This window comes from Oryctolagus cuniculus, chromosome 5, assembly GCF_051225735.1.
Source record: "Oryctolagus cuniculus isolate XC-2025 breed Fujian yellow rabbit chromosome 5, ASM5122573v1, whole genome shotgun sequence".
NCBI classification, from domain to species: domain Eukaryota; kingdom Metazoa; phylum Chordata; class Mammalia; order Lagomorpha; family Leporidae; genus Oryctolagus; species Oryctolagus cuniculus.
The window spans coordinates 89128831-89152553 of NC_142871.1; the positions used below are offsets into that span (position 1 = coordinate 89128831).

The 23723-nt window shown below is 38.3% G+C and overlaps 1 protein-coding gene across 11 annotated transcripts in view; it reads right to left on the reverse strand.

Moving 5' to 3' along the window:
- DOP1A (DOP1 leucine zipper like protein A) overlaps nucleotides 1-23496 on the reverse strand; it is a 110613-nt gene extending 87117 nt beyond the window's left edge. For 10 of the 11 annotated variants that reach the window (XR_016233898.1, XR_016233899.1, XM_070073831.2 and 7 more), the window contains exons 1-3: nucleotides 23360-23496; nucleotides 3332-3522; nucleotides 330-511 (exon numbers count right to left, since the gene is read on the reverse strand). Coding sequence is in view for 8 of the 11 variants with exons in the window: in XM_070073831.2 (XP_069929932.2) it covers nucleotides 330-511; nucleotides 3332-3469 (320 nt within the window). In the remaining 3 variants the exon portion in view is untranslated. Of the gene's footprint in view, nucleotides 1-329; nucleotides 512-3331; nucleotides 3523-23359 lie in introns of those variants that run through there. The other variant, XM_089332968.1, reaches the window with a different exon arrangement.
- Between the last annotated feature and the right edge of the window lie 227 nt (nucleotides 23497-23723).

A 23723-nucleotide genomic window follows, 5' to 3' on the forward strand; every position in this document is an offset into this window, starting at 1 on the left:
ATTCTAAAGACTAGTTCAACTAGAGAAAAGTCAACAATATTTAAATCTTTTAAGAGATCGAGGTATCTTATTTTGTTTTCTTGGAGCTAGTTTTCAAGCTTAAAAGGGTAAAATATACGAGGTTCAACAATTTTAAGTGAAACTTCTCATAAATAACAGCTAAGAATACAAAAAAGTCAAAGTTTAAAAATTTTTGTGAATTAACTATGTAAGAAATATATCTGAAACATTAAAATGATTTCAAATTTTTCATTCTTAGTATAGGAAGCATAAAATACTTTAACAATAAATTTTATTTAATTATGTATAAATAGTACAATTATTCTTACCTATATAAAAAAAGATCTTTGGCAAGTCGCTTAGGTCCAATGATTTTGAAGATAATTTCATATGTTTCAAGTGCCTTCCGATGAACTCCACCTGGTAATGCTGGATGTAGACACTGAGCCAGGCGTTTGCCTATGGTCAGCTTTTTAGGTACTACCTGGTACTTTGCATTATTTTGTAAGACCTTGAAGAAAGCATTTTAATGAAGTTGAGAAAAACAAAAATATTATCCTTTATTTCCATTTTCTAGCATATATAACATTAGCAAAAATTATTGTAGGTTTTTGCTTTTGTCATATCTGCTTATATATACTATGCTTAAAAATATACTTGAAATTAAAACAGGAAAATTTAAAAATAAATCCATTACATGTTAACAGACATTATATTTTTAATGAAAAATAATATTCTCCAAAACAAATTTATTAGGAATGGAACTTTTTAAAAATTTTTCAATCTTTAATATCTAATATAAAAAGATGACAGTTGGAAAATCATTAGCTTTGTTTGAAATCAAGGAAAATCTAACCTTATCATAGATAATTCTGTTGGAAGAGAGAAAAAAACCAATGTTCCAGGTCTAATATGTTATATTTTAGCAAGTAATTCTGATTCATATAAGAACATCTAGGGTAGGTATTTATTCAGTTGAGGGGTTAGTAGATGCTACTTGGGACACCTATATCCCAAAATATCAGTTTGAGTCCCTGATCTGGCTCTTGACTCCAGCTTCCTGATGTGTACCCTCTGAGGCAGCAAGTGATAGAAAAGACCTTGTCACCCATATGGGAGAACTGAATTGAGTTCCCAGTTCTTGGCTGTGTCTGGCCTACTGTCTACTATTGCAGGCATTTGGGGAGCAAATCACCAGATGGGAGATCTCTGTCTTTCTGCCTTTCAAATAATTTTTTTCAAAAATCAACAAAAAAAATTCAAATAAGGTAATTGCCCATTTGTTTTTACAAACTTAATTTTCCCATTGGACAAGAAAATTTGCTTATTTACTCAACTTCTTTAGAGATAACAGTCAGGCAAAGGTTTAAGGAGATCCTATCTTGAAAACCACCCAAAGTAGATTAGTTATTTAGGCAACAAAAAAATCTCAAAACATGGTCCTTCAATATGAACAAAGAAGACAATTTTAAAGGATTAATATAGTGCCACAAACACTCAGAATGAATACAGAATAATACGCTGGTACTGGAACTTGAAAGAAATACACAAAAAGTCCTTTATTTTAGATAAGAAAAAACTGAAATGGAACTCTATAAAATAATCACAAAAAGCAGTCCACCAGAGAATTTCCCAGTTCATTACATTTATACTAACACATATATTTAAACTATCTTCAATATATACATATATATGAAATTCTTGTATTGTTCTACCATGATTTTAAATCATTTCATTAATAACTTGAGTATTCTATTTTATGTTATCTGGATACAATGACATCTGCTTTCGTGAATATTGGATAATCTATAAAAACTAATGATGCAATTAATTAGAAAAATTTCCATAATTTAATGAATTGTCTTTGAAAGTAGCTCTCAGTTAAGTCTTCAGGAAGAAACCCTCAGAAGTTTTCAAAAACAAAGAATCTAACCTTAAGCAAACTCATACTTTCGGTTACAACTTTTTGTGGCTGTTAAGAAATCAAAATTTTCAAACCTCATATCATAAATGTTTGAAGTTAACATGTAAAATAGATGTTTGTGCATCTAATTTTAACATAAATCACTGACACATTGAAAAGTTAAGGTTTTCAAGATAAGGTTATATCTGTGGTATCACGTTAAAAACGAATGTCTTTGGTATGTATCTTAAGACAGATTTCTGTTCTAATAATTGTTGTTTAATGCTAAGCTATTTGATGATTTTGTGTGTGTGTGTGTGTGTCTCAAATAGCTTTATTGTTCCTCTGTGGATCTGTAGGCATCTGGCTATTTGTTAAAACAGGTTTTGGAAGAGCAATGCTTTCCTATATAGTCTCTAATATTGAGAAGCTTTCTAGTCGATAACAACAAAACTCTTCAAAACTATGGGTGAAGTGAGCAAAATCTCATCTACAGCCAAAAGAATAAAAATAAAAATAGGGTCAAAGTCAAAAACTATGAGTTGATTTGTGATGCTACTATAGTATCCATGGATAAATCAACCATGTCAAGAAGTCTGTGGGGCTGACACAGTGGTGCAGCAAATTAAAGCCCTGACCTGCAGTGCCCACACTCCAATATGGGTACTGGTTCAAGTCCTGTCTGCTCCACTTCCGATCCAGCTCTCTGCTAATGTGCCTGGGAAAGCAGCAGAGGTTGGCCCAAGTCCTTGGGCCTCTGCACCCACTTGGGAGACCCGGGAGAAGTTCCTGGCTCCAGCCATTGTGGCCATTTGGAGAGTGAACGAGTGGATGGAAGACCTCTCTCTGTCTCTACTTCTCCCTGTAAAGTCTGCAATTATAGGGAAATAATAAAAAACACTTTTTATTCAAGGCTTAAAAAAAACAACGATCACTCAAAGCCAAGCTCCAAGTCATTTAAATGACTGCTTATACTCATATACAGAGCTGCCTTTGTACAATGCATTGAATTAGAAAAGCTTTCCTGGAAATACGATGTTCTCTTTCTGCTACATACTCTTTGGAAAAGACACAGCAGTTAACTGCTATCCACTTGCAGTTTTTCTTTTTGATGCCAGGAACTCCATAACAGTAACTGATGCTTAATTATAGAAACTTACTAGTCTGAGAGTTAGCATATTTGGTTCCTAATATCCTGTTTTTATATTTAAGGATTACATTTTTCATATATTTTTTTCTTTACAACTTCTAAAACCACAACATGCCTTACTAGGTAGGTATACAATTCATGAGTTCAAATTGTACCACCAAAAATAATCTATGGTTTAATTATACTCTTAAACTCTTTACTCCAAGGTTTAGAGAAACACATTAAACATAAAGACAGATTTCTGATATTTCTTGTTTTATTAAATAAGACAAACATACCTTGTTAAGTTTTCCAAGTGCTGATATCAAATCTGCCCATTCACTAGAGTATTCGAAATTCTTTAGTGCTTTGTCAATTGCAGCTACATAGTTCCTGTATTTGGAGTCACTCAATAGCTCCAGCTCTTCTGTGTTCATCCTCCCACAGGGTCCCACTAGAGACCAGTTCCAAAATCCTGCAAAATCATTACCTACAAAAGAGTTTGTAGGAAGAACCAGATTACAAAGTAAAATATTGAAATGGATTCATATGATCTTGCTACAAATGTAACAGCTACCTTTAAAATGTTTCTTAAATTAGAAAGGGTCAAAATTCTGGTTAGCTAGTATATAGGTCACATATTCAAGGATAGCCTCCAAGATAACTACTTGTGAGTTTCTTCTTAAAAACTGGAAAAATAGTAGTGAGAATTTAGAAATACAAAAGAGTAGACAATTTTCTCATACTTATTTCACTTTAGAAATCATGTTATAAAAATCATGTTATTTGTCATATTTGTTGATACAACATTTTTGATTCACATAGTCCTCCCTCTACCTTTTTACTGAACCTAGTATATGGCAAGACTGGTTAGATCAGAAATACCGATGACAAGGGACTTAAAAAAAGGAAAGAGAAGAGAAATTATTTCAAAGATAATTTCCTTTTATTCAGTAGTAAGTGGGCACCCAATATGAAAATAAAATATCAGCCACTTGCAATTAGATTTTTTTTTCATTTTTTGTAATTAGAGTTTAAAATAAAACTAACAAGAATATGTGGTGGTTTAAAATATGTCTAGACATGAGTCAATGTGTAATGGCCAGCAGGTCATTAAAGTACTTCAGCTTCCTCTTCACTCTCTTATACCATGATTTCTGGGGCAAACAAACTGCTATACCTGGGGGACACTTTAAGGAGCCCTTTCTAGAGGTTCTTGTGCTGAGGAAATGAAGCTTTCTGTCACAGTCATATGAGTGGGCTACCTTAGAAGCAGATCCTCCATCACTAGCCATATTGCCTGTTGCCTAAACCAATACCTTAACTAATTTCATTTTTTTTAATGGAAACAATTTATTGGGGTAAATCTGACATACTTGAGGGAAGGGGCAAAGAAGGACAAGAAGGAGAAGGAGAGGGTAAGAAAAAGATCCAGAGATCCAGAGATCCAGAGATCCAGAGAGAGAGAGAGAGAGAGATCAGGAGATGGAGAGAAAGAGAGCCAGGTGTTCAGGAACAGGTTTTTTAACACTTTGCTGCGGGGGGTGGGGGTGGGAGTGGGGGTGGGGGGTGGATGGGGAAGTAGGAGCAGAGAATCCCATTAGGTGGTGTTTGACACTGGTGGTTGGGCCAGGTGGTCACCTGGCTTCCGGCTTCCAACAATGGCGGCAGGGGCTAGAGCCTAGGATGGTGTCCGGGTGTAGACTGCGCCACAGATAAGACTACATCATTTTATTAACATTCCCCCCTTTTGTTTTTTATAAAGCATGACTTAACTAATTTCATTAAGGGTCCCAAGACAGAATATCGTAGTTCAGTCTCTCAAATTCATGCCCTAGAGTTTCTGGTTTAGGTCACTGAGTCCATGGGTAATTCGTACACAGCAATAAACAAGTAACAGGGAATAGTAAAAAGGGATTTTAATAGGCACTCAACTTAAAATACAATGTGGGGCAGAGGCATTTGGTACAGTGGCAAGTCACCACGTAAGGACACCTGCATCTCAAATCAGATGGAGTACCTGGTTCAAGTCCCAGCTCTTCTACTTTGCAGCCAGCTTCCTGCTAATGCACATCCTGGAGGCAGCACAATGGCTCAAGTACTTGAGTCTCTGCCAACAACATGGGAGGCCCAGATGGAGTTCTGGACTCCTGGTTTTGGCCTTGCTAAGCCCTGCCTGTTGCAGGCATTTAGGGAGGATAGAAGATCTTTCTTTCTGTATCTTTGTGTCTCTGCCTTTCATATAAAATTAAAATAAACAAAACTTAAAAAAAAATGTGGCTTTTCCACTTTACTTCTCACTAACTACACTAGGACCGGGTTCATGAATCTGCTAAAAGGTCTAAGGAAATACCTCAGAGGATACCTACACAATTCAGTATAAGATCAGTCTTTTCAACAAATAGTTTGGGATAACTGAATATCCAAATAATAAAAAAAATAAATGAAGTAGACTCCCCTTCCTTACATCTATACAATACTTAGCTAAAAATGGATCACAACTATAAACCTCAGAGCTAGAACTATAAAACACTTAGAAGAACAAGGAATAAATCTCCCAAGACCTCTAGGCTATCTTTTTAGAAGTAACACTAAAAGACAAAAGTAGATGTCATCAAAACAAACTTCTGTGCTACCAAAGATACCATCAAGAAAGTAAAAAGATGATTAACAGAATGGGAGAAAACACATTTTACATATATCTGTTATGACAGTTTAACTAGATTAAGTCATTAAGAGGACAATTTTTTATATAGGAAAAAGGGAGGATGATGTTGTTTTTTCTCTGCCACCCAGAGGAAAAAAGGGAAACATTTCTCTTTCCCCATCTTCCCCCTACAATGGTGCCCAGCAACTAGCTGAAAGAGGGTGGGCACCATTTTGGACATAAGTAGGTAGCAACTTCGGCAGTTCTTGTGCACACACCCAGCAACTAGCAGAGAAAGGCGCTAGCAGAGGCAACTACAGCACCTTGGCTGTATGCACTCTACAACAGGTAGGGAGAAAGAGCCATTCTGCTATCATTACCAGCTGCAGAGACTCTCGAATGTGCCCAGCAACCAGCGGGCAGAAGGCAAGATGGTGAAACAAGTAAGGCTGCAGCTGTCAGCTATTGTGCACACCTGTGAGCCAGCAATTTTACCAGAGGGAAATAGCTGTTTTCCTCATTGATTTTGAGTTTGGCTGGGAGGACTGACAGGGAGCAGGGCACCCACATACAATTCTGAGGTGTTCCCAGCCTCTCAACATATCATAGCTTCCAGGGTTCAAACCTCCTAGGTGAAGCACCCACAGGCAGCAACCTCTCAGCATGTCTCAGCCTCTTGGTTGATGGCAAAGGCTAGAAGCAGGGTGGAGTGAATCCTCTGCACCCCATGACTGTGGGAGCCCTGTGTGCTGAGACTATGGGAACTCTGTGACCACATGAGAGGGTATAGGGTGTAGCCAGGTCTCCGGGCAATCCTGTGTGCAGCTCCACACACTCAGAGTTCCCTGAATGACTAGAGTGGATCATTATGGGAATCTGGGCGTACACTGAAACTGCACAGATCCTTTGTGCAGTTCATGCAGAAGCATGGATGAGTATTAAACACACTGAGTATTATCTTCCAGGTACAGATCACCTTGGGAGACAGGAGGTGAGGGTGTGATTATGCCAATTGGTGACCATACCCTTCTTATTGCTAACAAGAGGTCTACCAAGCACAACTTGGGTGTTACCCTGGATACCACAACATACAGCACTGAACAGAGCTCTGTGGCAACACCCAAAATACACTTCTGGGTAATAAGTGAAAGTGCAGATATTCCACTAAATCTCAAAGGCATAGTTCAAAGATAGAAGCCATCAGAGGGGGGGCCGGTGCTCTGACCCAGCAGGTTAATCCTCGGCCTATGGCATCAGCATCCCGTTTAGGCACTGGTTCTAGTCTCAGCTGCTCTTCTTCTGATCTAGCTCTCTGCTATGGCCTGGGAATGCAGTAGAAGACGGCCCAGACACTTGGGCCCCTGTACCTGCATGGGAGACCGGGAAGAAGCTCCTGGCTCCTGGCTTCAGATCTGTGCAGCTCTTGCAGCCAACTGGTGAGTGAACCAGCGGATGGAAGAATTTTCTCTGTCTCTCTCTCTGTCTTTAACTCTCTCAACTAAATAAAATCTTAAAAAAAAAAAAAAAAGCCATCAGAGGAAAAAACTAACAAGTACCTACACAGATGCCTAAAAATAAATGTAGATTCAAGAAAAAAGATTAAGGAAGACAACCTGACCAACCCAAAAGAACACAACACACTTCAATATTAGAATGTGAAGATGAAGAGATTGATGAAACGCCTGAAATGGGATTCAAAAAATTAATAAGATTACTCAGAAGTAATGAGAGCAGATCCACAAATTAAAGAAATCCATACCCAACATGAATGAAAATTCTTCCAATGAAATATTAGAAATAAAGAATTAGGTCGGCCGGCGCCGCGGCTCACTAGGCTAATCCTCCACCTAGCGGCGCCGGCACACCAGGTTCTAGTCCCGGTCGGGGCGCCGGATTCTGTCCCGGTTGCCCCTCTTCCAGGCCAGCTCTCTGCTGTGGCCAGGGAGTGCAGTGGAGGATGGCCCAGGTGCTTGGGCCCTGCACCCCATGGGAGACCAGGAAAAGCACCTGGCTCCTGGCTCCTGCCATCGGATCAGTGCGGTGCGCCGGCCGCGGCGGCCATTGGAGGGTGAACCAACGGCAAAGGAAGACCTTTCTCTCTGTCTCTCTCTCTCACTCTCCACTCTGCCTGTCAAAAAAAAAAAAAAAAAAAAAGAAATAAAGAATTAGGTCAAATAAAAAATACAGTGGAAAGCCTTGAGAACAGACTTGTGAAGCAGAACAAAGAACATATGAGCTACAAGACAAATCTTTGGAAATTTTTCAGGCAAACCAAAAAAAATTAGAAAAATTAAAAACAGTGGTGGAAATTTATGGGATACTGTAAACGACCCAACATATGGGTCTTAGGAGTTCCTGAAGCTCTGAAAAAGACAGACGGCCTATTTAGTGAAATAACTACAGAAAACTTCCTTAATTTGGAGAAAGAAAGGGATGTCCAAGTACAGGAAGTATACAGAACACCTAATAGACATGAACAGAAAAGCTCTTCACTATGACATATTGTAGTGAAACTTTCAACAATAAAGCAAAGAAACATTCTAAAGTATGCACAAGAAACAAAACATTACTTTCAGAGGATCTCCAATTAGAACAGACTTATCAGAAACTCTACAGGCCAGGAAAGAATGGAAAGACATAGTCCGAGTCTTAAGAAAAAAAAAAACAAAAAACTGTCAATCCAGAATATTGTAACCTGCAAAGCTTTCATTTATGAAAAGCTAAATGAAGGCCTTCAATAAGAAACAAAAATTGAAATAATTTGTCACCACTCATCCAACCTTACAAAAGATGCCCAAGGATATGCTACTCACAGGATGTTTACATGCTATGCTTTTAGTGGGTAAAACCACTGATTGCACTGTCAGCATTCCATATGGGCATTGGTTCAAGTCCCGGCTCCTCCACTTCTGATCCAGCTCTCTGCAATGGCTAGGGAAGGCAGTGGAAGTTGACCCAAGTCTTTGGGTCCTGCACCCACATTGGAGATCCAGAGGAAGCTCCTGGCTCCTGGCTTCGGATTGGTGCAGCTCCAGCCATTGCAGCCAACTGGGGAGTGAACCAGCAGATGGAAGACCTCTCTCTCTGCCTCAACCTGTAACTCTTCCTTTCAAATAAAACAATAGGAATATTTATGGAAAATAAAATATTTATAAAATATTTATGGAAAAATTGCTGGGCCAAGTAGTTACTTACCAATAGTAACCTTGAATTTAAATGGCCTCAACTCTCCAGTTAAAAGATACAGACTGGCTGAATGGATTAAAATACAAAACTGATCAATTTGGTGCCTACAAGAAACACACTTCACCAACAAAGATAAATGCAGACTGAAAGTGAGAGGATGGAAAAAGATATTCCATACTAATGAAAAGCAAAAAAGGGCAGCTGTAGGCGTCCTAATACAAGACAAAATACACTTTTACACAAAACTGTTAGAGACAAGGGTACTACGGAATGATAAAGGGGTCAATTCAACAGGAAGATATATATATGCACCCAATTCCAGGATGCCTGGCTATTTAAAAGAAAAGTTATTCTAAAGAGAGACATCAACTTCAATACAAAAGTAATGAGGGACTTTAACACCCTACTTTCATCAATGGACTGATAAACTACACAGAAAATCAACAAAGAAATAATAGAACTAATTGATGTGATGGACCAAAAGGACCTAACCGGTATCTACAGAACTTTTCATCCCACAGTTGCAGAACAGTCATTCTCATCACTGCGTGGAACTTTCTTTAGGATACACCACATGCTGGACCATAAAGCAAGTCTCAGCTAAAGCAAAAAAATGGAGATCCATGAATCTTCTCTGACCACAATGGAATGAAACAGGAAATTAACAACTCAAGAATCTTTAAAACATTTGCAAACACATGGAGACTGAACAACATGCTCCTGAATGAACAGTCATATAACAAATCAAAAAAAAAAAAATCAAAAAAATTTCTGGAAACAAAAGAAGACAATACAATATATCAAAACTTATGGGATACAGCAAAAGCAGTGTTAAGAGAAAAGTTTATAGCAATTGGTGCTTACATCAAGAAATTTGAAAGGCACTAAATAAAACTGTTACCAATGCACCTCAAGGACCTAGAAAAACAATGGCAAACCAAATCCAAAGCTAGTAGGAGAAAAGAAATAATTAAAATTAAAGAAATAAACAAAACTGAAACCAAAAAAAATACAAAACATCAGGGAAACAAAGAGCTGGGTTTAAAAAAAAATTGACATACCATTGGCCCAACTAACAACAGCAACAACAAAAAACCAGGGAGAAGACCCAAATCAGTAAATCAGAGATGAAAAGGATATAAAGGGGGTCAGCACTATGGCACAGTGGGTTAAAGCCCTGGCCTGAAGCACCGGCATCCCATATGGCGCTGGTTCTAGTCCTGGCTGCTCCTCTTCTGATCCAGCTCTCTGCTATGGCCTGAGAAAGCAGAAGATGAACCAAATCCTTGGGCTCCCTCACCCACTCGGGAGACCCTGGCTGGAAGAAGCTCCTGGCTCCTGGCTTCAGATCGGTACAGTTCCAGCCACTGCAGCCATCTGGGGAGTAAACTAGCAGATGGAAGACCTCTCTCTGTAACTCTTTCAAATAAATAAAATAAATCTTTAAAAAAAGGTTATATAATAAGAGATACCACAGAAATAAAAATAATCACCAAGTATTACTACAAAAAGTTGTTTATCAATAAATTGGGACTCTTAGAAAAAAATGCATAGATTCCAGGATACGTACAACCTACAAAATTGAGCCATGAAGCCACAGGAAACCTAAACAGACTAATAATCAAGATGAAAACCAAAGTAATAACTCTGAAGAACACAGATGGAAAAATCTTCAACAACAACAAAAAAACCTATCTAACAATATATCAGAAAGCTCTTTCTCGTGGACCAAATGGGATTTATCCCTGGTATGTAGGGATGGTACAATATTTGCAAATCAATCAATGTGATACATCACATTAACAAATTGAAGAAAAAAAACACATGGTTATCTCAATAGAAGAGAAAATTTTATTTTATCAAATATAACATCCTTTCATGATAAAAACCTTAAGCAAACTGGGTATAGAGGGAAAATACCTCAACACAATCAAAGCAATTTATGAAAAACCCACAGCCAGCATTCTATTGAATGGGGAAAAGTTGGAAGCACTTCCACTAAAATCTGGAACCAGACAAGGATGCCCACTCTCATCATTACTATTCAATTTAGTCCTGGAAGTTTTAGCCAGAGCCATTAGGCAAGAAAAAGAAATCAAAGGGATATAAATTGGAAAGAAGGAAGTCAAACTATCCTGATTTGCAGATGACATGATTCTATACATATAGGATCCAAGGACTCCACTAAGGTACTATTGGAATTCATAGACAAGTTTGGTAAAATGGCAGGATGTAAGATCAACACATAAAAATCCATAGCCTTTGTATACACAGACAATGCCATGGCTGAGAAAGAATTTCTAACATTAATCTCATTCACAATAGGTCCAAAAAATTCAGTAACTTGGAATAAATTTAACTTAGGAAGTCAAAAATCTCTATGATTAAAATAAAAAATGTTAAACAGAGGATAGAAAAAATGAAAAAAATCTTCTTTGTTCATAGAATGGAAGAATCAATATAATCAAAATGTCCATACTATCAAAAGAAATTTACAGATTTAATACAATTCCAATCAAAATACCAAGGACATTCTTCTCAGATGTAGAAAAAATGATACTGAAATTCATATGGAAACAAAGGGACCCTGATTATTTAAAGCCATCTTATACAGCAAAAACAAAGCCACAGGCATCAAAAATCCACGTTTCAAGACACAATACAGAGCAGTTACAATCAAAACAGCCTGATACTAGCAAAAAAAAAAACAAATGGGTAGACAAATGGAACAGAATAGAAACTCCAGAAATCAACCCACATGTCTACATCCAAGTTAACTTTGACAAAGGTGCCAAAATCAATCCCTGGAGCAAGGACAGTCTCTTCAACAAACAGTTCTGGGAAAACTAGATCTCTGCGTACAGAATCATGAAGCAAGAAATCTATCTTACACCTTACACAAAAATCCACTCAAAAATGGATCGAAGTCCCAAGTCTATGAACTGATTTAAATTATTAGAGAACATTGGGGAAACCCTGCAAGACATTGGTATAGACAAAGACTTCTTGGAAAAGACCCCAGAAGTACAATCAAAGTCAAAACTGACAAACAAGATTCCATTAAATTGAGAGACTGCAAAAAGAAAACACTCAGCAAAGTGAACAGACAATTGACAGAATGGGAGAAATTATTTGTAAACTATGCAACTGATAAAGGATTAATAACCAGAATAAACAGATTAAGAAACTCAACAACAAAACAAACAACATAATTAAGAAATGGGCTAAAGACTTAACAGGCATTTTTCAAAAGAGGAAATCCAAATAGCCAACAGATACATGAAAAAATGCTCAGGATCACTAGCCTTCAGGGAAATGCAAATTAAAACCACAATGAAGTTTCACCTCACCCCAGTTAGAATGGCTCTCATACAGAAATCGACAAATACTGGCGAGGATGTGGGGATAAACATACCCTAATCCACTGTTGGTGGGAATGTAAACTGGTACAGTCACTGTGGAAGACAGTATGGAGATTCCTCAGAACTCTGAATATAGACGTACCATATGACCTAGCCATTCCACTCTTGGGAATTTACCAAAAAGAAATGGAATCAGCATACGAATGAGTTATCTGTACTCCCATGTTTACTGCAGCTAAATTCACAACAGTTAAAACATGGAATCAACCCAGATATCTGTAACCCAGATACCTGTCAATTGAAGACAGGATAAAGACATAATGGTATATGTACAGACTTTTTTTTTTACACACCAGTGGGGGAAAAAAAATTCTGTTGTCTGCAACAAAGTAGATGCAACTGGAAAACATTATACTTAGTGAAATAAGCCAGTCCCAGAAGGACAAATACCATATGATATTCCTGACCTGTGGTAAATAATAGAGTATCTAAAAGGAAATCTACAGAAATGAAATTAACATTCTGAGATGCATTGATTTTGAACAGCCCTTGTCTTTACTGTTGAGGGACAGTTTTTGATTTGTTTTTCATACTGTTTGTTGAACTTTTTACTTAGTGTAGGATTAATTTTCTGTGTATAAAGTTAACTGAAAATAGATCTTTGTAAACAATAAGAATGGGAATAGAAGAGTGAGGAGGAAGAAGGGTGGGAGTGCGGGCGCCAGGGAGGGTAAGGTGGGAAGTATCACTATGTTCCTAAAATTATATGTTTGAAATGCATGAAGTTTGTATACCTTAAATAAAAGGTTTTTAGGTTAAAAATAATCTTTCAGAAAATATCTTTCTCAAAATAAATATGCTTATTTGTAGATAGTATTATTCTTCAATTGCCAGTAACAAATTATCAAGGTTACTTCAAAATGTTCATGGAAAAATGGAAGTAGAAGATAAACACTTTATTGCAAAAAGTTTTGAATTACATGCATAATTGTTCATTACATGCATTTCCATGAATGTCATGAAGACATCCGGTATGCACACATTTAAAAACTTTTTACACCAAAATAAACTTACTTACTTTTTTTTAATTCACATTCTTTTATTGGGGTTCCGCTCCTGGGCGAGGTTCCCCGGTCCCAACAGAGCAACAGAGCGGGGGCTGGGGAAGTTGCACGTCAGAGATTGGGAGAGCTCCTTTTATAGATTCGGGGCATGGGGGTTAAAGGTTGAGGAAGGTCTGATCCTCATTGGTTGACCTTTAGGCACCAGCAGGGACCTTGACAAGGACTTTCTTCCCCAGAAGTAGGCCTCTCCATTCCTGGAAGTGTAGGCCTTCCCTCCATGCGGATTTTTTTTTTTTTTTTTTTTTTTTTTTTTTGACAGGCAGAGTGGACAGTGAAAGAGAGAGACAGAGAAAGGTCTTCCTTTGCTGTTGGTTCACCCTCCAGTGGCCGCCGCGCTGCGGCCGGCGCACCGCGCTGATCCGAAGCCAGGAGCCAGGTGCTTCTCCTGGTCTCCCATGGGGTGCAGGGCCCAAGTACTCGGGCCATCCTCCACTGCACTCCTTGGCCACATCAGAGAGCTGGCCTGGAAGAGGGGCAACGGGGACAGAATCCGGCGCCCGGACCAGGACTAGAACCCGGTGTGCCGGCGCCGCAAGGCGGAGGATTAGCCTAGTGAGCCGTGGCACCGGCCCTAATTTCATTTTCCATGAAATCTTGATGTTCCTTTGTAATTATTTGCTTGAAGTTTTAAAAAAATATTCTAAAATACATTACTAGAAATAAAATGAAATCCATAATAATCTTTATAGTAAAATTACATCTGTTATAGTAAGTCACATCATTTTAAAGCATAAAATTTAGCCAATATTTTAAAAAATTAGATCTTAACATTCTCAGTTTTAAAATAAGTAGGATACTATTCAATGTGTTTTTTTATCTTCTTAAAGATTTATTTATTTATTTGAAAGTCAGTTACACAGAGAGGAGAGGCAGAGAAAGAGAGAGAGTTCTTCCATCTGCTGGTACACTCCCCAATTGGCCCCAACTGCCAGAGCTGGGCTGATCTGAATCCAGGAGCCAGGAGCCTCTTCTGGGTTTCCCACGCGGGTGCAGGGGTCCAAGGACTTGGGCCATCTTCTATTGCTTTCCCAGGCTATTGCAGAGAGCTGGGTAGGAAGTGGAGCAGCTGGGTCTTGAACTGGGTGACTAAATGGGATGCAGGTGCTTCAGGCCAGGGCGTTAACCTGCTGAGCCACAGTGCAGGCCCCTATACTATTGAATTTAAAAACGAAGACTGGTTTTTCCCATAAATGAACACTGAAATACTGTATTGTGTATACCAGCTATTTGTCTGTACTTCCGGGTGTCTTCAAATTCAGTGGAATATTTGTAAACAAACTTCAAGGAAGGTGCTAATTATTTAACCGATTAATTTTTATTATTATTTAACTGATTAATAAAGAGATTTAAAACGAAAAGATTCCCACTGGACATAAACTATGCACATTAGTTAACTCAAAGCACCTTGCACAAGGTTAACTCTGTAGATGGACAAAGAAACCAGAATGAATTTTAAGACTATCAAGGTACTTTACACTGAAAAACAGGCTATTACCTATAGCAGACCTGCCTCTGTTTCTCCAGCTCTTTAATGTTTACCTTAAATTTAAATCATGAGAGGGAATGAAAACAGAACAGTATTAACACCCATCATGACAGAGCAAACAAAGCTTGCTGAGGTGTTACTCTTCAAGAGAGAAATAGATCTTCTGATAGATTCTGAAGTACCTAATAAAGTTATAACCACAATAATGTTTTGCTTGATTGTTGAGCAATCTTTATTCAGAGTCCATTTATAAATAATGGTCACTCTCCAAAACATTGATAAGCCATGATATACCTCAACTTTCTACTTGTTTCATAGTCCCTTGGTTTTCCAAAGTTTCTTTAAAGCTCCATATAAGAAATATAATCTGTCAAGCACTATTATTATTCTCTGAATTTGCATTTTTCACTTCATTACTGTCAAGAACATCATTACTATCAGTCTTGTGTAACTGAGAAGATTTACTTTGGGAATAATTTAGATAGCACACAAATGTATGGATCTTTCAGAATGTCTTTTCTCTACGGCTCCTGAAAGTTTTATACCTGGACTATCGCAGTAGACTTGTATTTCCACTGTCATCACCTTTTCTAAACAATATGACACAATAAAATCTAAGCATATTATTTCTTGCTAGAAGCTCAGACGAGTGTATACAATACATGAAAAGCACTTTAGCACAGTGTTTACTTAGCACATAATAAGCGCTCTTATCTATGCTGTAATTGTGACATTCAATTATTTACAAATGAAATCCATTTTCTTATTTATATGATTAAACCCTTTTTTTTATGAGCTGGACCTATTCAATTTTTTCATTTACATTTCTGTCTCAGCTATGCAAAATCTAGGCAACTACCCATTATTCAGACTTCCTCCCGCCCACTTCAGTACCCTTACATATGCTATTCCTTTCCTGGAAATGGCCTCCGCTCTTTGTTTTCACATAGAAGATGTTTATTAAATTATACTAAAAAAAAGCAAAAATGAAAAGGTAAAAAAAATTAAAATATGATGCCTCTACATGATGATACCTTGTTACTCAGTGACTTTATTTTTTAATAGGTACCTTCTTCAGTCTCTAGAAACATGTTATATTACAGTTAAAAATTTAAAAATGCACCTATGCTTCATGTTTCCGATAGTTTAAAGTCATTTTCTTAGTTGTAAACATAAAATTTATAATCCGATTCACTGAGTAAATGGTTCAGTAGTATTCAATCTATTCACAATGTCGTGCAACCAACCTCCAAAAGTTTTTCACTTTGTAAAACTGAAACTCTTACCCATTAAACAATTCCCCATTGTCCCTTCTCCCAATTCCTGACAACAATCATTCCTTCTATTTCTTTGAATTTGACTACTTTAGATATCTCATGTAAGTGAAATCATATGGCATTCATCTTTTTTGTTATTACTGGTAATATTAGAATAATGTCCTCAAAATTCACTATGTTGTATCATGTGTCATAGTTTCCTTCTTTTTAAGGTTGAGTAATATTTAATTCTATGTATGCTGATCCATTCTTCCATCAATACACAGATTGCTTCAATCTCTTAATTACCATGAATAGGCTATGACTATTAAGTGTGCAGTTATCTTTTTGAGATCCTGCCTTCTACTATTTTAGATACAAATATCCAAGATATCTCTAGCTCATAGGATAATTTTAATTTTTTTGAGGAACCATCATTACTTTTTTGTAAGGAGTACACCCTTTAGCATTCCTACCAACAGTGCACAGGGTTCTCATTTCTCCAGATCCTTGAAAACACTTGCTATTTTGTTGTCGTTTGATAGTAGGCATCCTAATGGGCATGAAGTGGGATCTCACAATGGCCTTGATTTGCATTTCTCTAATGATTAGCGATCTTGAGCATTCTTTCAAGTTTGTTGGACATTCATATATCATCTCTGGAGAAATGGCTCATCAAGGCCTCAGACCATTTTTTCATTTGGAGTTATTCTGTTGTTGGGGTATAGTTCTTTATACATTCTTAGCAAATATACATTTTTAGCAAATATTGTATTTTCTCCCATTTCATATGGTGCCTTTTCATTATGTTGACTGCATCCTTTGATGCAAAAAAAGTTTGAGACAGTATTTTATATATATGTATATAAATATTTGCTTTCATTGCCTGTGCTTTGACTGTTATATCCAAGAAATTACTGTCAAACTCAATGTCATGAAGCTTTTTTTTCTAGGTATTTTATAGTTTTCGGTTTAACATTTTGGTTATTAATCCACTTGAGTTAATTTTTACACACAATATAAGGTAAGGCCTGATTTCATTATTTTGCATGTGGATATCCAGTTTTCCAAACCTATTGAAGAATCTGCCCTTTTCTGATTGCGTGGTCTTGGTACCCTTACTGAAGACCATTTCGGTCGGCGCCATGGCTCAGTAGGCTAATCCTCTGCCTTGTGGTGCCGGCACACCGGGTTCTAGTCCCAGTCGGGGCGCCGGATTCTGTCCCGGTAGCCCCTCTTCCAGGCCAGCTCTCTGCTGTGGCCAGGGAGTGCAGTGGAGGATGGCCCAGGTACTTGGGCTTAGATCACTCATTCTGGGGAATGCCAGCTTCTGCATCCTAAGCACACTTAAGCAGCTAGGTGGAGAGGCCCATTTAGGGAGGAACTGAAACTTCCTTCCAACAGCCCCAAACAACTGGTGAGTCATGTGAATGACCTATGTTGGAAGTGGGTTCTATAACCACAAGTCAACCATTCAGATGACTGCTGCCTAGCAGACTTCAGACTGCAACCTCACAAGTAATTCAAGCCAGAACTATATAGCCAAACAACTCCCATATCTCTTCTCACAGAAACACGCCATTGTTTTAAATAATTACATTTCAAGATAATTTGTCATAAAGCAGTGACTGAAAGTTTATTCTCAAATAACCTTTTTCTTTAACCTCAGTCTCTATAATTTACAGAACAAAATGTAAACAATACTTATCAGGTTACATAAAACTAACATTCAGATTTGATGATTTTATGTAACTTACAGTAGAGCACTATGATTTGAAGATAGTCAATAAAATGTCAGATGCCATAAAACTAATTATGTTGTTGAAATTCCTCATTCAGGCTCAAAGGTGAATAAGTGGTGGTAACACCTGTACTTACTATGGTAGTTATTCAAAATACATCTTTCTTTCCACACACCAAAACAATTATCCTACTCTTTTCCTCAGAAAAACTTTTCTCCACTGAAAATTAAAATTCAGATACATTGTAAAATGAGACTAAGTGTGGTATGGAAAAGCCACTAGGCTAGTTGCATCAGGCTCCAGACAAGCAAAAAGGACAGTCAGTCATCTGGGACAGTATCGGCAACACCATCACCATACTGTCTCAGGTGCCATGTTGCCAAGGTAAATTTCGATTCTGAGAAACCAAAACTTAGCTTCCCCCAACCAGAGGGTGCCCACGTGGCCCAACAATTGTCTCCAACCACAAATGTCAACTCCACTCATAGGGAGCTTTCCCGCTCTGCTCCCTCCTGCATTTCCTCATTGACTAAACTATAACTAGACCTCCAGTTTCAACTTGTGGCTGCTGCTCTCTCTTGCATTTGGAGAGGCAGCCTGTGGGATCCTTTCTGACAATAATGCTTTGCTTTTAACCTAGCGTGTGGTGTGTTCCATGTCAGCCTCTCAGACAGCATTTGTGGTATATAAGATATCCTAGCTATCTGGAAGTTTCTTTCAAAATAACATTCTAAGGATTTCAGGTACCTGATATTTTATAGTACTTTTTCATAAAATGTTAGCACAATCCAAAACAATCAAAAAATGTGGGGCTATTTACCCATTTCATTCGAAGAACTAAGATTACTGAGCTGATCTAGTTGTTCTGATTAGTGTCTGCTCTCAGTTCTAAATGATCACAGTTTCATTGCATTGTTTCTGTATTGCTCTTTATTTGCCAGTAGAGACACAAGAAACTGGCTGTATGGGTGAAGGCTGTCTTATGAAAAAGACTAGGCAATCAAAACAGATCCTTTCTTACTTCAATTCCATCCCAGAACTTTAGATGAACAAGCAATCTGAACTCTAGCTGAATAGCACATTATGTGTGTATTGATAAACTTATCATTACTCAGGTTAAATAATAAAACAGTTAACATCTAATTATGTACCTGAGCTTTTTGTTTATCAACACAATAGCAAACTTTAGACTCATTATGCAGATAAAAGTCTGTTAACAATCATAGCAACTTGAAACAAAGATGCATTTTACAAAACAAAAGCAGGAAATTTAGTTTTCCTGCTTGTACATATAAAGTTCATTCCCAGGAGAACAGATTTTGTCATTATCTCAGAAGAAAAAGAGGCTGGAACTGTCTTTGGCAGGATGAAAATATAACTGTATTAAACTCAACTAATAAGAAAAAGAAGTAAAAGAGATATGAGATTATTTTATTATCTCATCTACTGTTACAGGAACCTTTGCCAGATAAACATTCTCTTAACATTTTTTTCGGCTATCAAATCAACATGTAGTCATTGGTTTGTCACATAAAAGGCTCTCAGTGTTTCAGGTTTTTTTCTTTGGATTCAAAGCTTTATCTTAATGTATTTTTTTTTTTTTTTTTTGACAGGCAGAGTGGATAGTTTGAGAGAGAGACAGAGAGAAAGGTCTTCCTTTTGCTGTTGGTTCACCCTCCAATGGCTGCCACGGCAGGCGCCAGGTACTTATCCTGGTCTCCCATAGGGTGCAGGGCCCAAGGACTTGGGCCATCCTCCACTGCACTCCCGGGCCACAGAGAGCTGGCCTGGAAGAGAGGCTACCGGGACAGAATCCGGCGCTCCGACTGGGACTAGAACCTGGTGTGCCGGCGCCGCAAGGCGGAGGATTAGCCTAGTGAGCCAGGGCTCTGGCCCGAATGTATTCTAATAACAATAAGAAGGTAGTGTTTCAATTATAAAAGTACCACTAAGAACATTTTTGAAAAAACACTTTTGTCTCATTCAATAATGAGACAAATTAGGTTTTTGTCTTTCAATTTCAAAAGTTTAGTATACTTTCTAATTTATAATGAAGACTTTATTTCCAAATTCTTGTACAGATAGAAGTCTAAGACATTTTAAAGTCCAGATTAATTCAGTATCTTCCAAAATTTGGGTTATCAACTAGAGATAATGATTTTATGAGATCTCTGGATAGGGCTAAGTGACAGTTTCCATTCCTCTGACTGTATGAAGAACTAAGTCGTAGTTTGCTGTTAAGGTAGTAAAACCAACAGAATTTTGGCTAATCTCCCTTTAAACAAGGAGAACCAAATCTCAGGGTTCAGGCATCAGTTTGTAGCTAAGAATTAATAACACTGTTTTGCTTTCATTATTTTTATCTACCTGTCTACCTTCAGTTTATGGCACTGCTACTTGTTTTTGATTGATGGTTATTTCAAGCTTCCTTTAAGAATGATTCTAACATTTTTGGCATAAATAGTAATAAAATAAGTATACAGGAAGCATGCAGATACAACCTAAATCTTGATGAAGATCAAAGAATGACGCAAGTTTGGAAAACCCTATATTAATCCATTAAATAAATAAAATTCAAATAAATAAGTAAATATAAATTCCTTCTATGTGCATGCCATTTGTTTAGCCATCATGAAGGACAGAGAAGGATAGTCTCAGAACTGTCAAAGGAAATTAATTCAAAATGAGGTAATAAAGGACTCACAGACAAGGTGGCATATAAGGGAGGACTTGAATGATAGATATAATTTATATATGTAGAGACAGGGAGAGAATTCTAAGAGAGTAGAAGCATATTACATGCCTGCACAGTGGACGGCCCAAATCTTCACTGTGGTGGTAGTCTGTTAAAATTCACTGAAATGTACCATAAAATGGAAACACATTATTGTATGTAAATTTTTCCTTAATAAATATGATATCGTATCTCTGACCCACCTAAAGAAATCTCATAGAGGTTTTAGGCTTAAATAGGTTGAGGAGTTAAATACAAGAAGTAGAAAAGGGAAATCATAATTGAAAGACTAGGGGAGCAAAAGTATTTAAATTCTCAGTGAAAATTATAAGCTATTAGACAAAAATACAAGCTTAATAATTCCACTTACTAGTTTTACTTCAAGGAGAGAACTTATCTGAATTAAGTCTTATTTATTAGAATTAAATGATGTGTTTCCATCTCTCCCCAGAAATAAAATTATACATTAACAGCACTCACCCCTAACAAAGTAACAAAGATAGGATATCCACATTGGTTGTATGCTAGTGAAGCCTACAAGAATTTAGCAAAGGAATTTAAGATTGCATTCAACAATTTAATCCTATTTGTAAACAATTTAGAAATAATGTCTCAGAATTTATGTTTTAACTTTGAGCTCTCTTTGAAGATCCAAGTTCTTACAGTTCTGTAGTTCCTAAATATTCAGTACATTTCAGGGGGCTCCTGTTACATTTCATAGTTTCAAGGATTCATGACAAGAAGGGAAAATCCTCTTAGCAAAACTAATGCCATTAATCAACAAGTCTTTTACTGGCTGAAACTTTAAAATGCCATTTTGAATGAAATCAATAATCATCATAAAATCAAACCAAACCCAAAAGAAAAGCATCAAGAAACCAGAAAAAGGAAGATTCTATTCTGCCATAAATAAAAACATTAAACCATTAAGACTTACAGAGATCTATGTGCATACTTAATATTTCACTAAGGAAAATATACTTCTGTTATACCAGATCTTTGAGTTCCAGAAAGCTTAATCACGCAGCAAAAAAGAAAAAAAAAAAAAAAGCTTCATGTAAAGATCTTACAGCCTAACGAGGACTCAACTAAAGTACAGCCAATTTTCAAATTGGTATTCCAAGTGATTCTATTTAAGAGATGCTAACAGGTTGGCTATGGAAAAATGGGTTCTCTGACCTGCTTCTTAAGTTTAGGAAATGCAATAATAACCTTCCCATGTAAAGAATTAGTACATAGAAGCATAGTGGTAAAAGATTTTGAAGCATTAATAGCCATTAATGCTTGATTTTTATGAAGAAATCAAAAAGTAAGCCTGATTTAACTCAGTGTGTTCTCAAATTATTTGCCAGGGGACACTTTCAGGGTGGTAAGCCTCTTAAATGACTTTAGTATAATGTTCAGGGAAAACCCTGGTATTTTCGAATTCCCTTCAACAGAGGTCAAAACTGAGGCTTAAAGTGTTGACACCTGGTCAGCAGCAGCAGGAGGCTTGAATGTAATCTCTTCATTTCCCGACTAGAGATATTTCTGCCACTTTACTGAACTCCTCTCACTATCCAGGCACACAGGTTCAAAGCTTGATTGACAACATTTACATTTAACCTAACAGTTTGGATATGGTGCTACATTTTCTCCTTTGTATATTAAATTAGTTATCATACATTCTTTGTCCACTTGGACCCCCTAAAAAAATCAAGTTCACCTGCAGACTTCCTAGTGTTGACCGATACAGGGAATGAGTGCGTTGAGAGTGGTGGCTCAAAGTAATTACTGAAATAAAGCATTTGGATTACCTGTGGTTTTAATTTGCTCAACCTTGTCAGCTGAACTAAATCACTGTGTTGTCAGTTGAGTCACTTAGCTAACATGTTGTTCACAGGTCATATGATATCTACCAAAAAAAAATGCAAGAATGTATCTCTTCCTAAATATCGAAACTGAAAGACTTTGGCTCTACTGTTCAGGGCTTATTAGGCAGTTTCTTACATGTTTTTTAAGTGTGGAAATTTGTGATTGTTATAACTATAGTATCGCTCAGGTCTTTTCCAATCTTTAGATTTCTCAAACTCCACGGAACTCTAAGGTACTATAAGAATAATCAAAATACGATTTGCCTAGCTTTAAAAAACTACAGTTGTGTGCCATTTCTGCTCCTTCAGGGTAGGGGAGAAGGAAGAGGAGCCTGGACAAGTAACTACTGTTATGTTACAACTTCAAAAGCCTGGGAATCAAAGGTGATAATTGTTAACAACTTCCTTGTGGCTACCCTGACTTCCGCCTAATTTATTTCGGCACTCCTCTCTAACCTGTCCATGGGAACACTGACCACAGCCGGCAACCGTGTCTCAATCATAAAAGAACCCACCAGATGAATGAGAGCCCGACGCCCAGATTCTTCCAACAAAGAGCTCAGTCCACGCGCCCTGGCCACACAGGTGCGAGCGCTGCCCCAGCCCTGTGCCCGGCTCGGCCCCAGCGCGGGAGGCTCGGGACCCGCCACCGCCACCGCCAGCCGCCCGGCCCCGCCTCCGACGACCCAGCCTGGGCCGCCCTCGCGCCCCCGCCAGGCCCCGGCCCTCCCGTCCCCACTCAGGTCCCAACTCCGGGGAAACCGCAGAGCCGCTGGCGGGCACAGAGGCTCCAGACGGGCCGGGGCGGCAACACCCCCGACGCCACAGCAGCCAGCCCCGCGGAGCGTCCCCGCGGCTCCGGAGCAAGCCGGCGGCGGAGGCTGTACGGGGCCGGCGGCCAGCCTCGCGACCGCGCTGGGGGCGGGGACGCTGTTACCTGCCGTGGGCTCGGCCGCTCCCCGCCGGCGCCGCTCTCCTGGCAACCGAGGCGGCGACACGGAGGCCGGGGCCGAAGGGCCTAGTGACAGCTCCCAGCGTGCACCGCGTCGCGCTCACGTCGACGTCGACGGCCTTGGGTCTCCGCCCCCGGTGCGCTCCTTTCCTCCCGGTGCTAAACTGTCGCCACAGCGCCCTCAAGTGGACTCTCCGCGGAAGCGGCCACAGAACCAATGGCTGGAATGGGCCAGAGAGGTTTTTTTTTTAATAGCAGGTGTTTTAAATTTACCAAAGCTCCATCTTGATGGAGAATTTGAAGGTCTAATAGGAATTGAAAACAGCTTTGAAATAATTATTTAAATATT